The sequence below is a fragment of the Mytilus trossulus genome, chromosome 2, assembly GCF_036588685.1.
Source record: "Mytilus trossulus isolate FHL-02 chromosome 2, PNRI_Mtr1.1.1.hap1, whole genome shotgun sequence".
NCBI classification, from domain to species: Eukaryota; Metazoa; Mollusca; class Bivalvia; order Mytilida; family Mytilidae; genus Mytilus; species Mytilus trossulus.
Window position 1 is genome coordinate 87,936,703 of NC_086374.1, and position 18,295 is coordinate 87,954,997.

The 18,295-nt window shown below is 33.1% G+C and overlaps 1 protein-coding gene across 3 annotated transcripts; it reads right to left on the reverse strand.

Moving 5' to 3' along the window:
* Positions 1 to 604: 604 nt before the first annotated feature.
* LOC134708262 (serine/threonine-protein phosphatase 6 regulatory ankyrin repeat subunit B-like) lies at positions 605 to 18,285 on the reverse strand. Of its 3 annotated transcripts, XM_063568669.1 has the most exons (6): positions 17,713 to 18,285; positions 14,831 to 14,982; positions 13,733 to 13,953; positions 9,221 to 9,438; positions 6,745 to 6,955; positions 605 to 6,033 (listed from the first exon to the last, which is right to left on the reverse strand). In XM_063568669.1, exons 3-6 carry the CDS (start codon positions 13,947 to 13,949, stop codon positions 1,268 to 1,270), a joined length of 5,412 nt encoding a protein of 1,803 aa, XP_063424739.1. In that variant the 5' UTR covers positions 13,950 to 13,953; positions 14,831 to 14,982; positions 17,713 to 18,285; the 3' UTR covers positions 605 to 1,267. The 3 variants fall into 3 exon arrangements, with proteins under 3 accessions (XP_063424739.1, XP_063424740.1, XP_063424741.1); XM_063568670.1 differs by lacking the exon at positions 14,831 to 14,982; XM_063568671.1 differs by lacking the exon at positions 17,713 to 18,285 and having other exon boundaries at positions 14,831 to 15,093.
* Positions 18,286 to 18,295: the final 10 nt, after the last annotated feature.

Here is an 18,295-nt window from a genome sequence, read left to right on the forward strand (position 1 = left end):
AATACAAAGTTTTGGAGTTTATATACCTCGTTCTTATTCCCAAATATTTTTAAGTAGGTCTTTGTACACATATAGAATAATTTGTATTGGTACCGTTAATGGTAATACCACCACTGGGATGATGTCTCTTTTGGTCGAATATTATTTCCAGAGGCTATCATAAGGTCACTATGCAGTGCGTCGGTATAGGCATGAAAATCCGGATTTTGTGTTATTTATGTTTGCTGTTACAAAATTTTTGAATTTTTAAATTAAGGAATATTCTTTTTGTTGATTTTGTGGCTAGGCTCTTCGTCGTTTGATTAAGCTTTTGTTTTACGAATATTTTGGCAATGACATCACTGAAAACACACCTTTTGTCGAATTGGGCATCTGGTGTAGAAAGATCGGCATCGTTAATAGTATCAAATCCTTTTCTTCAGACTTGGAATATTTAGGATTTTATAATTGTATCTGCCGTTTTATCTTGTAACAGTAAACCAATATTCATTAACCCGGGCTAAATAAGCTAAATATACGCAAATTTAAAGACAACAAATTATATCTCTGTTTTGATTGGCAACAATAGTATGCAACGTATTAGTTTTAATAAGTTAAATAAGAATAACCAAAAATCTTCGATTTGATACAAAAGAAAATATTTTATATTATACGACGGTCTCAATTTAATCTCCTATCCTAGACTCTAATTAATTGTTGAAAATGTAAACAACAAAACATCTCTGTATTGATAACAAGTAGATAAAAATAAACAGCAGCAATAACTCTTTCCTTTTGTGACTGTCAATACACTTGCATTTCTGTAAGACAACTATATATTAACTACAATATCAAATACAATTTTGAAACTTTAATATCTTCTCCGTGACTAAGGGTATGCTGATAATCAAAAATACAATGTGTCTTTATAATTATGATATTCAAACATGAAGTCTATTTTCAATATGTCTTCAAGTCGATCAGAACTTTTCAGTCTTTCGATAAACCTTTTGTTTTATATCATTGTTCGTTTTCTGTCCTTAAATGATTTTGTTTTAATATCGAGCTTCTGAAAACCCACATTTTTGCTTATAATGTTTCGTATGACACCTTGTCCATGTGCATAAGAGAAGGCGATTCTTGACAATGGTCCACATGCATAAGAGACGGTGATTCTTGACAATGGTTCATCAGTTAAAGTATACAATGTTACATGGTAATTTCAAATGGTTTAAACAAAACCTTCTTACATAATAAATCAAATGTTTGACACTTCCCGTTTCTCGTACTAATCTTTTCTACTTTCAATTAGTTTCATAATGTGTGTATGACCTAATTTACAGGCCAAATCCAGTGCTGTCTGATTAGCTTTATCTTTTATATCTACGTCTGCCTTATTATTGAGTAAGAGTTCAACGATGTCATGAAGGCCTTTCTCACAAGCAACGTGTAATGCTGTTTTATTTTTGTTGTTGATGTGATCAATTTTTACATTTGTTCTTAACATAGTCTTTACAGTTATAAAACTTCCCGAGAAGACAGCTACATGAAGCGGACTTGCATCATCTGGTCCACATATATTCACATCTGCATTATCATCAACAAGAAGTTGCACGATATCATGATAGTTATGTTTCCAAGATTGACTCTGTTCACATGCTATATACAATGGAGTTTTCTTCTCCCCGTCGGCTTGGTTAATTTCACAGTTAGACCTCACTAATAATTTTGCATTATTCAAACGTCCTGAATAACTTGCTACATGAAGAGGACTTTGTCCATCATTGTTGACAACATTTATATCAGCCTCGTTGTCAATCAGTAGTTGTACCACGTCCTCATTCTCAACTGAACAAGCATACAATAATGGAGTATTATTGTATTTGTCCCGCTGATTAACTGGACATTTATTTTCTAGTAACAGTTTAACTATATTGAAGAACCGAGAATTTACAATTGTATGTTGAAATGTTTCCGGATATTCATTTTTACATGCCACATGCAGTACGGTCTGATCTGTGTCATCAACTGAGTTCAAATCAGCATTATTATCCATCAAAATTTGAACAATATTATCATGTCCTTTAACACAAGCCATGTGAAGCGGCGTTCTATTTCTATTGTTTGTCATATTAATATCACAGTTAGTCTGCAACAATATTTTAACATTTTCTGAAAGTCCACAATAACAGGCGACATGAAGCGGACCTTCTCCGTCATCACTTCGAATCTGAAGATCTGCCTGATTATCAATCAACAGCTGAACAAGTTTATCGTTTCTTATGCCTGATGCATAAAACAACGGCGTTTTATTTTCGTTATCTTCTTGATTAATACTGCAATTACAATCGAGTAAGATTTTAACTATGCGCAAATAACTGTCGTCGCTCAAACTTTCAAAACGAATTTGTTTACATGCAGTAGTGATTATGACGTCCCCAGTAATACTGCATAAATTAACATCAGAATTGTTACTTATTAACAGATTTACTATGTCATAATTTCCTCTTTCACATGCAATAAATAAAGGGGTTTGTCCTTTATTGTTAACATCATCAATATTAGCACTATTTTCAATTATTATCTTTGCAATGTTAGTTTGGCCATTCGAACTGGCAACAAATAAAGGACTTTCTTTATCGTTGTTCGATATATTGACATCAGCTCTATTGTCAATTAAAATCTGAACTATGTCATGTTTGCCATTTTCGCAAGCAATCATCAATGGGGTTCTATTTTTATTGTCGGTTGTGTTCAAAGCACTGTTTTTATTAATTAATATTTTCACAATATTGTAGGCGTCAGCATTACTATTACATGCTGCATGGAGCGGTGTTTGTCCATCATTATTACATATGTTGATGTCGGCATCATTATCGATTAAAAGACAAATGTCATCAAATTTTCCTTGCTTGCAGTAAACAAACAACGGAGTTTTATTGCCAATATCAGTTTTATTAGTATTGCAATTGTTCCTTATTAAGGTTTCAACTATATAAACATTTGAAGCTAGATGGAGAGGTGTTTGTCCTTCATTGTCAATAAAATTCACGTCAGCACCATGAGTAATGAGCAACTGCACGATATTTCCGTTTCCTTGCTTACAGGCAATATGCAAAGGTGTCTCGTTGTGGTTGTTGCCAAGATTAATATCGACTTTATTATCAATCAATAACTTTATTATATCAATATGAGCTGCCTCACAGGCAACCAATAGTGGGGTCTTGTTATCGTTGTCAGTGTAATTAATATCAGCATTTTTACTTATTAATAACTGGACAATATCAATATGTCCATGCTTAGAAGCAAGGTATAATGGCGTGCAATTGTTACTGTCAGTTAAATTGATAGAACAACTCCTTACTAAAGTTTTGACTATATTTGTATATCCAAACTCACATGCAATATGGATAGGAGACTGGCTGGTGCAATTGCTGATATTAACATCTGCGTTGTTATTATCTAATGTCAAAACAATCTCTTCATCACCGATTTCACTGGCAATAAAAAGTGCACTTTTATTGTTATTGTCAACTGCATTGATATCACAGTTATTATTTAACAATAATGTAATTATATCATAGCGCCGGTGTATGCAAGCAACATGAAGAGGGGTTTGACCATACTTATTACGAATATTTAAGCTATATTCTTTTCCAAGAAAATTGTGAATGACCTCAATACGGCCTTCTTTACTAGCATTAAATATTTTGATATCAGATTCTATATTTTTCGAGTTTTTACTTTCAAATTGATATGTGTCAAGAATATCAATAATGTCTGCATAGCCATATATCCTAGCAACATCAGGTATATACTGATTATTCTGATTACATATCGATACATCTGCATAGTGGTCGAGTAAAATTCTCACTATGTCCTTGTTGCCGCATATGCCACCTGATCTTATATCTACGACACTTGCAATAAACAATGGAGTTCTTTTCTTTGAATCTGTTTGATTAATATCAATATTACTTTTAAGTAAAATCTTAACTGTATTATAATTCCTCTTTTTACAAGCAATATGCAGAACCGTTTCGCCAAATATATTACGTATGTTTACATCAGCATTATTACTTATCAATAATTCAACAACATCATTATGCCCTTCTTTACATGCAGAAAATAAGGGTGTCTCTTTTTTCCTGTCTACTTGGTTAATATTACATCTTTTCGTAGCGAACAAATAATTAATAGTAGTCATATTTCCAGCTTGACAGGCAACATGCAGAGCGTTTTTGCCAGTTGAATTCGGTAAGTTTACATCTGATTTAAAATCAAGTAACACTTTTACAATAGCATTCTGTTCGTTCTCACAGGCTACTAATAACGGTGTTCTTTTGTATCTATCGGTCTGGTTTATATGACACTTGTAAAATAACAGAAGATGAACAATGTCTATATAACCTTTCCCGCAAGCAGTATGCAAGGAAGTGCGTCCAAATTCATCACGGACATTAGCACAACATTTATTTTTTAATAAAAGACTCACAATTTCTGTGTGACCTTCTTTACAAGCTACAATTAATGGAGGATCTAGGTCATGTCCACGAATGTTTATATCATAATCACAGGTCAAAAGGAGTTCAACAATATCTACTCGTCCTTCTTTACATGCCACAAGTAGTGGTGCGTGTCGGTGTCTTAAAAAGATTTTGGTATCCACTAACCATTCATTATTTCCATTTTGATGATGAATAGTTTCAACATAACCAGCCATGGGTAAATGTTTGGCAGTACTTATTCTACTTTGTGCGTTATGCATGTTTCTTTTACTGATTATGAATTTTACTATTTCCTTGTATCCGTTCAATGCACACAGATATAAAGGCCATTGATTTTGTACTATAGCCAGAATGTATTTTTCGCTTTTGTTTAAAAACTTTATAATTTTTTCGCGAAACAATTTATGTTTCATCTGTTCTGTGTTAAACACATTGACAAACGACTTTCTTTCAATTTCCATACCCATTCGAACAAAGTATACACATTCTAATTCTGGTGGGATCAGTATAGTAAAATCATCATGTTCTTTGTTTAAGGATGCAAATTGAATTCTGTCTCGAATAAAATTGCCGTTTGCATGTTGCAAAATAACTTTAGGAATCCTTTTTCCAAAGTACAGAGCTATGATGTCAAATATTTTGTCATGTAAAGTTGTTATCGTATTTGCTTTCTCTCTGATGAAAATTTCTTTTAGAGTCTGTAGACACGATAAGACATACTGCAGCGTGGGGCGAACAGGTAAATTCAAATAATTAACAATGGCATCAAACGCCTCTATACATTGAATGTTGTCGTAAAATAAATCTTTTCGTAGGTTATTATTGAGAATTACAAGCAATGCTAGACCTAAAATACAGCATTTATTATTGTCATACATCTCGTTGAGCTCTTTTTCAAATTCGTCATACGGATTTTGAAATAGAAGTATTTCTGTTTCCTGTTTTCTGTTTCTATGAATCACACAAAGTAGTGGAAACATATCTATACCTCTGATCATATCGTCACTAATATTGGTTATCGTTTTTTGGTCAATGTAACAACCTGCAATTTTTCTTTTTTCTAGCACAGTTGCTTCAAATTCTTCAGACAGTAAGTTGCATTCTACTGTTTGAAACATTTGTGAAAACTTCTTAAAAATTGGTGTATTTGAAATAAGTAACCTGCAAGTAGCAAGCATGCGAAACGTACTATTTCCAGTCCTAATGCAATTAATCTTAGTTTTTAACCTTTCCAAAGAATTAAATATACCTTTTTCTACAGAATATCTTCCGAATATATCATCTATGATAAAAATTTGATCATGTGGCGGATTAAAGTACTTAACGATATCGCATGCATCCGTCAAAGGTATAATTTGATAGCCATTATTTATCTGTAAAGTTAATGCTATATAATGAGAAATAGCAGACTTTCCCATTCCAGAATTTCCTGTTACGACTACAAATGAGTTGTTCTCTACTTTATTTAAAACTTTTGTTGCCCCAGTTGTAATACAGAACGTCCTCATTTCTTTTCTCCAAAGTTCAATCTCCTTTGAAAACAAATCTGCAATTTATAAAATACGGTGGTTATATAAACACATTGAACCTGTGTATATTTCTGCATGTTCTCTTTTTGTCAATTTGTAAAAAAAAATATTATATCGAACTCCAATATAAATTCAAAAAGAGGAAGTCGATTTAAACTGACAGAATCTAACGTTGAATTTTATCAAATAACGGGTCAAATTTCTGAGTTTGTAAAGGCATCTTTCGAAGAAAATTGTGTCAATATTTAATTTGCAAGAGAAGAAAAGAATGACCTTGTGTTACTAGCAAAACTGGCATTTCTGAATTAGTTTGTTAATTTGTTCTAGATTTTAGTTAGTATGAATCAGAACTTCAAATTTTACTATTTTACATTGGAATACAATGTGTTCTGTAACAAATACACTCAGCTCACTTTAGAAAATTAAATGATATTTAACATTTATATGTTAATGCTTTATTTTTTCATAAGGAATCCAGCATTGGACAATGGAAATAGACAGTAAAAATCACAATAATTATACTTGTTTGTGAAATTGTTTACTTTTCGTCCTTGATTTCTTTCCTACTGTAATGTCTACATTTCGATATGTTTTCACATTCTGCAATTAATATCTATTTAACTTTTTAAGATACTGAGCTTAATATCCAAAATAATTCCAACTATATCATTTTTTTTTTTAATTCAACACATTTCTTTTGCAAATAATAATTCTATAGCAAATCCTACCTTTCAAATTATTTGGTATCGGATCATTCAGTTTCAATTCTAACATTTCAACTCTCTCAGTAACTTTAACCAATTCTTCCTCCAATTTTATTAACTTGTTTTGAGTTGTTATAAAACTGAGATGATCTTCTCTTTGTGAAGTATCAAATACTTTCGCATACAAAGTATCGCATTCTAACTCCATACAAACGCCACCGAGTCTAAGTAGAGCCTAGAATTGTAATAAGAATTTTGGAATTAAAAACCTCGACGAAAATATACATAGTAATATTTATATTGTGGAAATAAAATTTTAGCGATCCAAGGCTATAATCGTCATGAAATAAAGGGCCGTTTTATCGTTTTGGTGCTCAATGCTCTTCAACTTCGTATTTATTTAGCAGTTTTATTTTTTTTATTCGAGCATTACCGAAAAGTCTTTTGTAGGCGAAACGCGCGTCTGAATCAAATATAAAATGTCAAATCTAAGTATCTATGATGAGTTTATTTAAAACAAAAAAAATCAAAAGTAGACTTTGTAGGATTATAAGCAACTTCATTAATACTTCTCGTGTTAAAAACAGTGAATAATACAATCCCATGGGTTTTCGTTAATATAGGTTTCATAGAAAGAAAACATATTATTTGAAATGAATAACTGTATCACCTAATGAAGGAGATAGGCACCATCATTCTATCTTTATTTCTCAACAAACCAAATTACAATGGTATAGAGATACACACAATAATTACATAGTTCATATGTGCAAACATACAAAATTATACGAAAGCAAGAGGAGGTACATATCATATATTACGATATACATATTAAACTAAATGATATAAAGTACATGAATTACCCAGGAGAGCCTAAATGAATATTTACAAGTCTTATATATTTGCACAAGTTATTAAGATCAGAAAGATTTTTACTATTCATCAGTTCATTAAATTTCAATGCATTTGGTTGATTTCTATATTTTTTTCTCAAAAACTGTTTACGATCATCATTGAATACAGAACACATAAAAATATAATGAAATTCATCTCCGATGTCTCCAGAATTACAAAGTAAGCATTTTCTATTTTCTCTTGCAACGTTTTGCCATCTACCAGTCTCAATAGGAAATCTATGACTTCCTGTTCTCAATCTACATAATGTAATAATATTTCTATCATCTTAATTTTTTAAATAATATTCAAATTCATAGTTTTCTTTATACATACGGTAGTTTATAGCTTTTGGCGATTCTTGCACGTTAGTGTGCCATTTCTGTTTAAATTGATCAACAAAATTTTGTTTAACAATAGTATAAAGCCATGTATCGTTTACAAAATATTGGGTATCCCACACAAATGATAAACCAGATTCATCAAGAATGGATTTAACATGTTTCAGCCAAGTAATATCATTTTTATATTTATACAATGAGTACTTGTTTAGTATTGCAGGAAGTTTTTCTTGTTTTCCAGACAACAATTTAGTCCAGTAGTTAATTATACGGAGTTTTATATCAATTTCCAAAGGATATATGCCCAATTCTCCGTATATCATGAAATTAGGTGTAGAATTTTTAACCTTAAGCAAAAGTTTGCAGAATTTCATGTGAACCCTTTCTATAACCGAATCATTCCAAATACATAAATATCGATAAACATTCCAAAATGTTTTTTTTTCTGTAATTAAGACTCATCGTCATATGTGATAGAAACAGCTGTCTGGTTTTACGTTGTCGTTTAAACGTTTGTCAAGAATGAATATGATAAAAAAAAAGTATGACTAGAATACCAAACTCAAAGATAAATTCAAAAGGGGGAAGTCCATAAAAACTAACAAAATAAAACGAGAGACTTTATCAAACAATGGAACGATGAGAAAACAATCATCTTATGTCTGACTTGATACAGTCATTTTTCGATGTGTTAAATCTGGTTTTGTAAATTATAAGCCTGGTACCTTTGATACGTATTTACACCACTGGATCGATGCCACCACTGCTGGTGGACGTTTCTCCCACTCGGGTATCACCAGTCCAGAAGTCAGTACTTAGATGTTGATATCAATTATATGGTCATTTTTATAAATTGACTTTTGAAAAAGTATAAATTATTCGACATACTCAGAATTATCTTATCCCAGGCAAAGATAATCTAAGTCGTTTTTGACACAACTTTTTGGAGTATTGAGTCATAATAGTTATCAAAGGTACCAGGATTATAATTTAGTACGCCATACGCGCGTTTCGTCTACATAAGACTCATCAGTGACGCTCTTCCACTTTGTACTTGTATGGCTTTCTAACTTTTTTAAATGAGTGTAATTGGTGAGTCTTATGTAGACGAAACGCGCGTCTGACGTATTAAATAAAAAGCCTGGTATCTTTGTATAGCTATTAAACCTCCAACAGCCTTACGTTATTTCAAAGATACTGACTTTTTTGTTTGATTGATTCAAATATCTCGATGTGTTCTGTTCTAAATGAATATTTAAACTCACCATTTTTATATCATTCCAATGGTACTGAAAATCTATGCTACTAATAAACCCATCTTCAGAGTGAGCTATCTTATTTCTGTAAAATTTAATTCTGGACAGATCAGATCCTACAGTAATATTAGTTGATAGCGGAAGTCTGTCACTTATTTGAATAGGAGTTAGATTCTTTATGAGACAAATCATTAACGTGCTGTCAAAATGTTTCGATGATCCTTCCCCTGAAAGAATAACAAAGTATGAAAATTTTAATAGATTACATTCTACCTGTGGGAAATATTCAGGCATGGTAGCATTTTTCGGCACGGCATTATAAGCAACTATACGGGTGAAACATGGGGAGCATGATCTGTTTACCCTTCCGGTGCACCTGAGGTCAACCCCAGTTTTACTTAGTGTTCGTGTTGCTTAGTTTTTAGTTTTCTATGTTGTGTCTTGTCTTCTTTAATTTGTCTGTTTGTCTTTCACGTTTTTAGGCATAGCGTTGTCAGTTTTTTTATCTATCAGTTTGACTGTCCCTCTGGTATGTTTCGTCCCTCATTTATGGCAAAATCACGACGGAAATCAACTCTATATATGATTTATGGTCAACATCATGAACTGGTGTACCAATACGACGTGTCGTTGTCCAACTCACTATTGATTTATTTCCGCGATCTCAGATTTAAGATACCAGTACAGTCTCCTGATCTGTAATCTTACCGGTGTGTTCTATTCACGATTGTGCCATTTTGACTGCGATTACCCTATCGACGCACCTCGTTTCGCTCTTTTAGATTTGGTTGCTATCCGGAAGTTTTTGTTTTTGAAATACTAAGGCTTTTCAACCTCAGGAATAGACTACCTTATAAGCTGTATAAATGTCTTAATACTCTTCGCCTTTTTAACATTCACTTATGAGACTTTTGTAGACGAAACGCGCGTCTGGTGTAAATATAGAATTTCAATCCTGATATCTATGATGAGTTTATATGTTACCTTGATTTGTTCAATTTTAATCAATTTACGAGATTTGAACATCGGTAAATAACTGTCGTCATTAGCATAGAATTAAACGGTATAGACATAGGAAGATGTGGTATGAGTGCCATTGAGACAACTCTCTAGCCAGGTCCTAATCCTTGAAGTTATGAAACTTAATCATTATAGGTCAAAGTACGTACTTCAACATGGAACATTAGCTCACACCGAACAGCAAGCTATGAAAGGTCCCAATGACTAGTATAATAAAATTAACGGTACCAATTTTCTTGCACCAGATGCGCATTTCGACAATAAATGTCTCTTCAGTGATGCTCGTGGCCAAAATATTTGAAATCCAAAGCTTATATAAAAGATGAAGAGCTATAATCCAAAAGGCCCAAAAAGTATAGCCAAATCCTTGAAAGGAATCAGAGCTTTGCATGAAGGAGATACATTCCTTAATTTATAATAATTTCTAATATTTTGTAACAGCAAATTTAAATAACACAAACAATCCGTATTTTCATGCCAGTACTGAAGTACTGAAGTACTGGCTACTGGGCTGGTGATACCCTCGGGGACTAATAGTTCACCAGCAGAGGCATCGACCCAGTGGTAGTAATAAAATTAACGGTACCAATTTTCTTGCACAAGATGCGCATTTCGACAATACATGTCTCTTCAGTGATGCTCGTAGCCAAAATATTTGAAATCCAAAGCTTATATAAAAGATGAAGAGCTATAATCCAAAAGGTCCAAAAAGTATAGCCAAATCCATGAAAGGAATCAGAGCTTTGCATGAGGGAGATACATTCCTTAATTTATAATAATTTCTAATATTTTGTAACAGCAAATTCCAATAACACAAACAATTCGTATTTTTATGCCAGTACCGAAGTACTGGCTACTGGGCTGGTGATACCCTCGGGGACTAACAGTCCACCAGCAGAGGCATCGACTCAGTGGTAGTAATAAAATTAACGTAACCAATTTTCTTGCAACAGATGCGCATTTCGACAATACATGTCTCTTCAGTGATGCTCGTGGCCAAAACCATTCAAACGAGAAAACCAAAGGTCTATACAATAAACGAGAAACGAGAAACACTTATGAACCACATCAACAACGACCACTAGTGAACATCACATTCTTGACATAGGACAGGTGCAAACAATTGCAGCGGGTTTAAACGTTTTAACTGGTACCAACATTTGCCCTTATTTGGAATAATAGTGTAACATCACAACATAGAAAGACACACTATAAAATATCAATTGTATGGCTTATTTCAATCAAAAGATATATTAACACAAGTAAACATCCACTGAACGAATAAATTTGATCTTTGATACAATGTATATACACAATCAATAGAAAAAGGAGTGAATTAGTAACTGTATTATACTGTTGTGAAATATAAAAACAATTTCAGACTTATATGTATTTAGGAAGATGTGGTGTGAGTGCCATGAGACAACTCTCCATCCAAATAACAATTTTTAAAAAGAGTGCACACGCAGAAATGTCTCGCATTCTTTACTCATCATTGATATTATGTTGATATTCCTAAGTATAAAGCTTTATTAAAAACTGTCACATAAACTTAACATTAATAAAGGCAACAGTAGTATACCGCTGTTCAAAACAGTTAACCAAGTTAATAAATTAACCAAGATAACTAAACAAAGACCAATGAACTATGAAAATTAGGTCAAGGTCAGATGAACCATGCCAGGCAGACATATACAGCTAACAATGCTTCCATACAACAAATATAGTTGACCTATTACTTATAGTTTAAGAAAAATAGACCCAAACACAAAAACTTAACATTGAGCAATCAACCGTGAAAATGAGGTCGAGGTCAAATAAAACCTGCGCGACTGACATATAGATTAAAACATATTTTCATACACCAAATATAGTTGACCTATGGCATATAGTATTAGATAAAAAGACAAAAAATCAAAAACTTAACTTTGACCACTCAACCATGAAAATGAGGTTAAGGTCAGATGACACCTGTCAGTTGGACATGTACACCTAACAGTCCTTCCATACACCGAATTTACTAGCCCTATTGCTTATAGTATCTGAGATATGGACTTGACCACCAAAACTAAACCTTGTTCACTGATCAATGAAATGAGGTCGAGGTCAAGTGAAAACTGTCTGATGGGCATGAGGACCTTGCAAGGTACGCACATACCAAATATAGTTATCCAATTACTTATAATAAGAAAGAATTTAACTTTACAAAAAATATTAACTTTTTTGTCAAGTAGTCACTGAACCATGAAAATGAGGTCCAGGACATTGGACATGTAACTGAAAGAAAGTTCGTAACATGAGACATCTATATACAAAGTATGATGCATCCAGGTCTTCTACCTTCTAAAATATAAAGCTTTTAAGAAGTAAGCTTACGCCGCCGCCGCCGGATCACTATCCCTATGTCGAGCTTTCTGCAACAAAAATTACAGGCTCGACAAAAAGTAAACAAGTATAGGTCAATGTACGGCCTTCAACACGGAGCCTTGTCTCACACCGAACAACAAGCTATAAAGGGCCCCAAAATCACTCTTGTAAAACTATTCAAACGGGAAAACCAACGGTCTAATCTATATAAAAAATATATATAGTCGTGCGAGACGGCTGCAGTGCAGGCGATTTGGTGTCACGATATCTCAGTAGCATTGGTTCGAATCCCGGCGAGGGAGGAACAAAAAATTTGCGAAAGCAAATTTACAGATCTAACATTGTTAGGTTGATGTTTAGACGAGTTGTATATACATTATGTACACAGCCATGTATCACCATCATTGCTGGTGATCCGATGGATAAATCTGTTGTAGAGTTGTCACTGACTCAGACGTACTTATAAATATAATTGTTGTCTGTGACTGTAACAATAACATCTCCGTGCCTTATATATCATGTTCTGTAGTACGCCGCTAGATTAAAATTGACGAGGAAAGGTAACATACGGCCACCGAAATCTTTATTAGACTGCTATTCGTTTGGGAGGCTTAAACATGTAGTTTCTGTTGTAATTGCCCTACCGTTGTCAAATTTATACCATCCTGGATCGGTTAGGACATTTTTTTATTTTTTTGTTTGAGGACTGCCCTCGATGCAGTTATAACATCTAAACTGTCACAACCGTTGGAAATCTAGAGTTGTGCCAGTTCACAACGAAAACAACTATTTTCATTTGGCATATCTATGTAATCTTTGCGGCGTGTTTGGAAATTTTAAAAATGTATCAGCGTCTGTGGTGTTCGCTTAAATTGTATAAATTCAAGATTTAGAAAAAGTATCTCAGTTTGAATATATTGAGATGATTCATTTGACATCGTGCTATTATTGAAGAAGGATATCTGTTATCCGAAATATCTGATATTTGTAAATTTTATAGTTATTTAATGGTGATGCCCTTTTTGAGTTGTTATATATATGTAGGTTTAATAAACCTCTAGCAATGATTGTAAACAGCCATATGGTGTTTTCTGTTTATGTCAAAAATACAACATAGAATAATTATTGACGAACCTGTTCTTGGAAAAAGTAAATTCCATTGTTCTTGGTTGATGACCCTTTTAATTTTTAGGTCGGTCAACTTGCAAATATTTGAATTCAATGTTTTATATAGGCAATCAGGGTGGATTTCATAATCAAACTGTATTCTGACAGCTCGTGGTGATATTCTCAGCAATAGTAATGCAATCTTTATGTAGTTTGACTCTTCCATTGTAATAAGTGTTGCCATAATTCTGAAAAGAGATATAAATAAGTAGGTGAATGTATTCCATCGGTAAAAAACTGTTGAATTTTAAATTTTAGGAAGAATCGTTGTTTCTAAGTTTTCGAAAAACAAATACGAATGTTTAACGGATAAGCAATGCGTCTTTCCTTATTTTAATACGCACACTAATTCCATATGAAGATGAATTAGAATTAGGTTTATAACTGCTTAGAATCATGTATGGGCACCTTGCAACTCGTTTTTACTTTAACCAAATACAAACATCTTATTAGCACAAACTGATCAACACAAATTGTTTAAGGCTCATGGCATATTAAATATACATAATAGATCAAACATTATCAGTCTCGAAACAATGACTATAGCTTTTTTTAAATATACAATATCAATACTTAACATGTGTGTCACTGTCTATCGATGACAATGATTAAACAAAGTTACAATATTCAGGGCCTCTAAATTGGGATGTACCTAATTACAAGATAAGATAAAATAAATTAAGATAAGACACATATAAGATACACATAGAGAATAAATGTATATGGAAAAAGAACATTAACTAGCATAGATACATAGAATTTAAATACACATCTTGTAATATTATTAAAACGTCTGACTTTTGTACATTTTACACAAGCATTCACCATACCAAACTAAAAGACAAATTGAAAGAGATGATATTGCTTTATTTCATAAAACAAAATGGCGAACGTATATACAAGTATCTTGTCTTGAGGAGGGATAAATCCTACTGTGTAAAGAATCACTCTGAATCAAACAAAAAATTCTCTGAATCAAACAAAAAATTCTCTAAATCAAACAAAAAATTATCTGAATCAAACAAAAAATTCTCTGAATCAAACAAAAAATTCTCTGAAACTTACATTATCAAGATGCTTGATTTCTTGATTGACAACAAATTTGTCCCGTTTGGATGACGTGTTTTTCAACAGACTGTCGGCATTCTAAATCTAATTGTGTCCCTCTTCTTGTCGACTTGTTTCTTTATTATTATGAGACTGACTTCATACAGGAACTTGTTAGGAAAATATGTAAGAAGTTAGGAATATCTTTTAACTTTACTTTCCGCTATTAAGATGATGTTCTCTCACTAAATAATTCAAAATTTAGTGACTATGTTGAACGTATCTATCCCATCTAACAAGTGATAAAGGATACAAGTCTGCCTAAGATATGTACTAATATCTTGACAGTTATCAAAAGTACCAGGATTATAATTTTAAACGCCAGACGCGCGTTTCGTCTACATAAGACTCATCAGTGACGCTCAGATCAAAATAGTTAAAAATTCAAATAAAAACAAAGTTGAAGAGCATTGAGGATCCAAAATTCCAAAAAGTTGTGCCAAATACGGCTAAGGTAATCTACTCCTGGGGTAAGAAAATCCTTAGTTTTTCGAAAAATTCAAAGTTTTGTAAACAGAAAATTTATAAAAATGACCATATAATTGATATTCATGTCAACACCGAAGTGCTGACTACTGGGCTGGTGATACCCTCGGGGACGAAACGTCCACCAGCAGTGGCATCGACCCAGTGGTGTAAACAGTTATCAAAAGTACCAGGATTATAATTTTAAACGCCAGACGCGCGTTTCGTCTACATAAGACTCATCAGTGACGCTCAGATCAAAATAGTTAAAAATTCAAATAAAAACAAAGTTGAAGAGCATTGAGGATCCAAAATTCCAAAAAGTTGTGCCAAATACGGCTAAGGTAATCTACTCCTGGGGTAAGAAAATCCTTAGTTTTTCGAAAAATTCAAAGTTTTGTAAACAGAAAATTTATAAAAATGACCATATAATTGATATTCATGTCAACACCGAAGTGCTGACTACTGGGCTGGTGATACCCTCGGGGACGAAACGTCCACCAGCAGTGGCATCGACCCAGTGGTGTAAACAGTTATCAAAAGTACCAGGATTATAATTTTAAACGCCAGACGCGCGTTTCGTCTACATAAGACTCATCAGTGACGCTCAGATCAAAATAGTTAAAAATTCAAATAAAAACAAAGTTGAAGAGCATTGAGGATCCAAAATTCCAAAAAGTTGTGCCAAATACGGCTAAGGTAATCTACTCACATTCGTGGTGAAATTGAAGTGGATTGTAGTTACGCCATAAGGAACATACTCGATATCATCTGTGAAACGTTTATTCCATAACGGTTAACCAACTCGTGATGACGTCCGTAAAATGTACGAAGGAATAATTGAAATTGACAATAAGGGTCAATTGAAAACAAACGGTACGGCTAAAGAGATGATTTCAGCTTCTCAATTGTGAACTTTCCATTTCTATATAACAACATTCCAGCAGCGCCTGCATACGTAGTATATATCTCCCAATTGATGCGATATTCCTCCCGGGCTTGTATTTCCTATCATGATTTCCTTGATAGAAGATGGCTACTCACAAGGAAGCAATTAAACCAAGAGTTCCAAATGGTGAAGTTGAAATTATTCCTTCGTACATTTTACGGACGTCATCACGAGTTGGTTAACCGTTATGGAATAAACGTTTCACAGATGATATCGAGTATGTTCCTTATGGCGTAACTACAATCCACTTCAATTTCACCACGAATGTGACCTACCGAATAAGACTATATCCCGGGTTTGTAATAGAATGAGCGACATGACGGGTGCAACTAGTGGAGCAGGATCTGCTTACCCTTCAGCTGTTGGTGGGGTTTGTAGTCTTTAGTTGTTTATGTTGTGGGTGTTTTTACTATTATTTGTCTGCATATCTTTTTTTATTTGTTTTAGCCATTGCGTTGTCAGTTTATTTTCGATTTATGAGTTTAACTGTCTCTCTATCATCTTTGACCGTCTTTTGCAGTACAATTAGACAGTAAAAATAGCCCAAAGTTTATAGTATATAAACATATCTATGTGAGAAATCAATACATAAAACTCATATTGACTTGAACAAATTTTCCAACAGCATTAGGAACCGGATTGTCTTCACAACTTAATAAATATATGAATTTTTGCTGTTTGTATAGTTGGAAAAGTTTGATATTTTATGTCAAAAAAAGACAAACAATCATCTCTATCAGAGTTAATTGTTAAAATAAAGTTGAAAAATGGATGTCATCTTCAACGGAACCAGGGGGAATATGCTTTATATACACGTTTGTTTTTATAATGTTTTTCATGCAGGTGTCACTGATGTGTCACTGAGCTGTGGTAAACAAAACGCCAGTCTGGCTTTCAAAATTATAAGCCTGGTGCGTTTGATTCCAGTTGTCAGCACCTTTGTGTTTAAACGGATTAGCATTGATATGTTTATATCATTAGATTGAATTGTCCTCGATACTCTTCATCACTGTACTTTATTCGAACTTTTAAATGTGTTAATTCGAGGGGCAGTGGTGTGTCTGTTGTAGATAAAACGTGCATGAAATATCCATAAGCTCGCAATATTTTATGATAAAAAAAAATCCATAAATGATGTAAATCAAGATATGTGGCAGGTAAACTCATTTATATCTCCTGAATTGCAGTTCGATAGGATAGATGGGGTCAACATAGTTACCTCATTTTTTCACCTTTATATCGGATCTGTCCAAATCATATCAGAGTTGCAAATCGTGTCTTCTCCCTTTACGTAACAAAGTAAAATTTTAACTATTTGATATCCAATTATATTTAATCATCATAATGGAGTAGAAGCATATAAATATATATTTATTTTTATTCACATTCTTAACACTCATCTATATTCAATATCCTTCTTACTTACCTGTAATTTCTCACAAAACAAGTTGTATTACTATATTATATAATGGTAAATACTCTAACTTCAATATCCAGTTGAGTGAACACATAAAAGTCGAATAAAAAACTCAGTGTACGATAAAATATTTCTGTTGATAAATCAAGCTCCGGCAAGGGTTATGTTTCAGAATCTTATGACCCTTTAACTCTATCAAAATTTCAACATTATTCCTTATCGAAAGTGATGCATCGAATAAACCAAGTATTTCCTTTACCACAAACAAATAAATGAATGTCACTATTATATAACACACATTCTTATAAAAAAAACCTCTGTAACGACAACTTAAAGTTTAAAGACTGTCACGGTGTGTTGGATACTTATAGAATTGATCCCTGTATTTAATAGTATTTGACAGTATACACATTGAATTGGAAAGTGTCTCAGTGGTCTCATTGAAGCGTGCTATGGTCTGGAAGTAAGAGGATTCGATACCCTATCGATTTAAACCAAAAAGTTAGAAATTGGTATTTTCAGCTTCTCCGCTCTGCTATCGGAATTGAGGAATAAATGTTATGACTAGTCAGACTAGTGTGTTCAAGAAGAG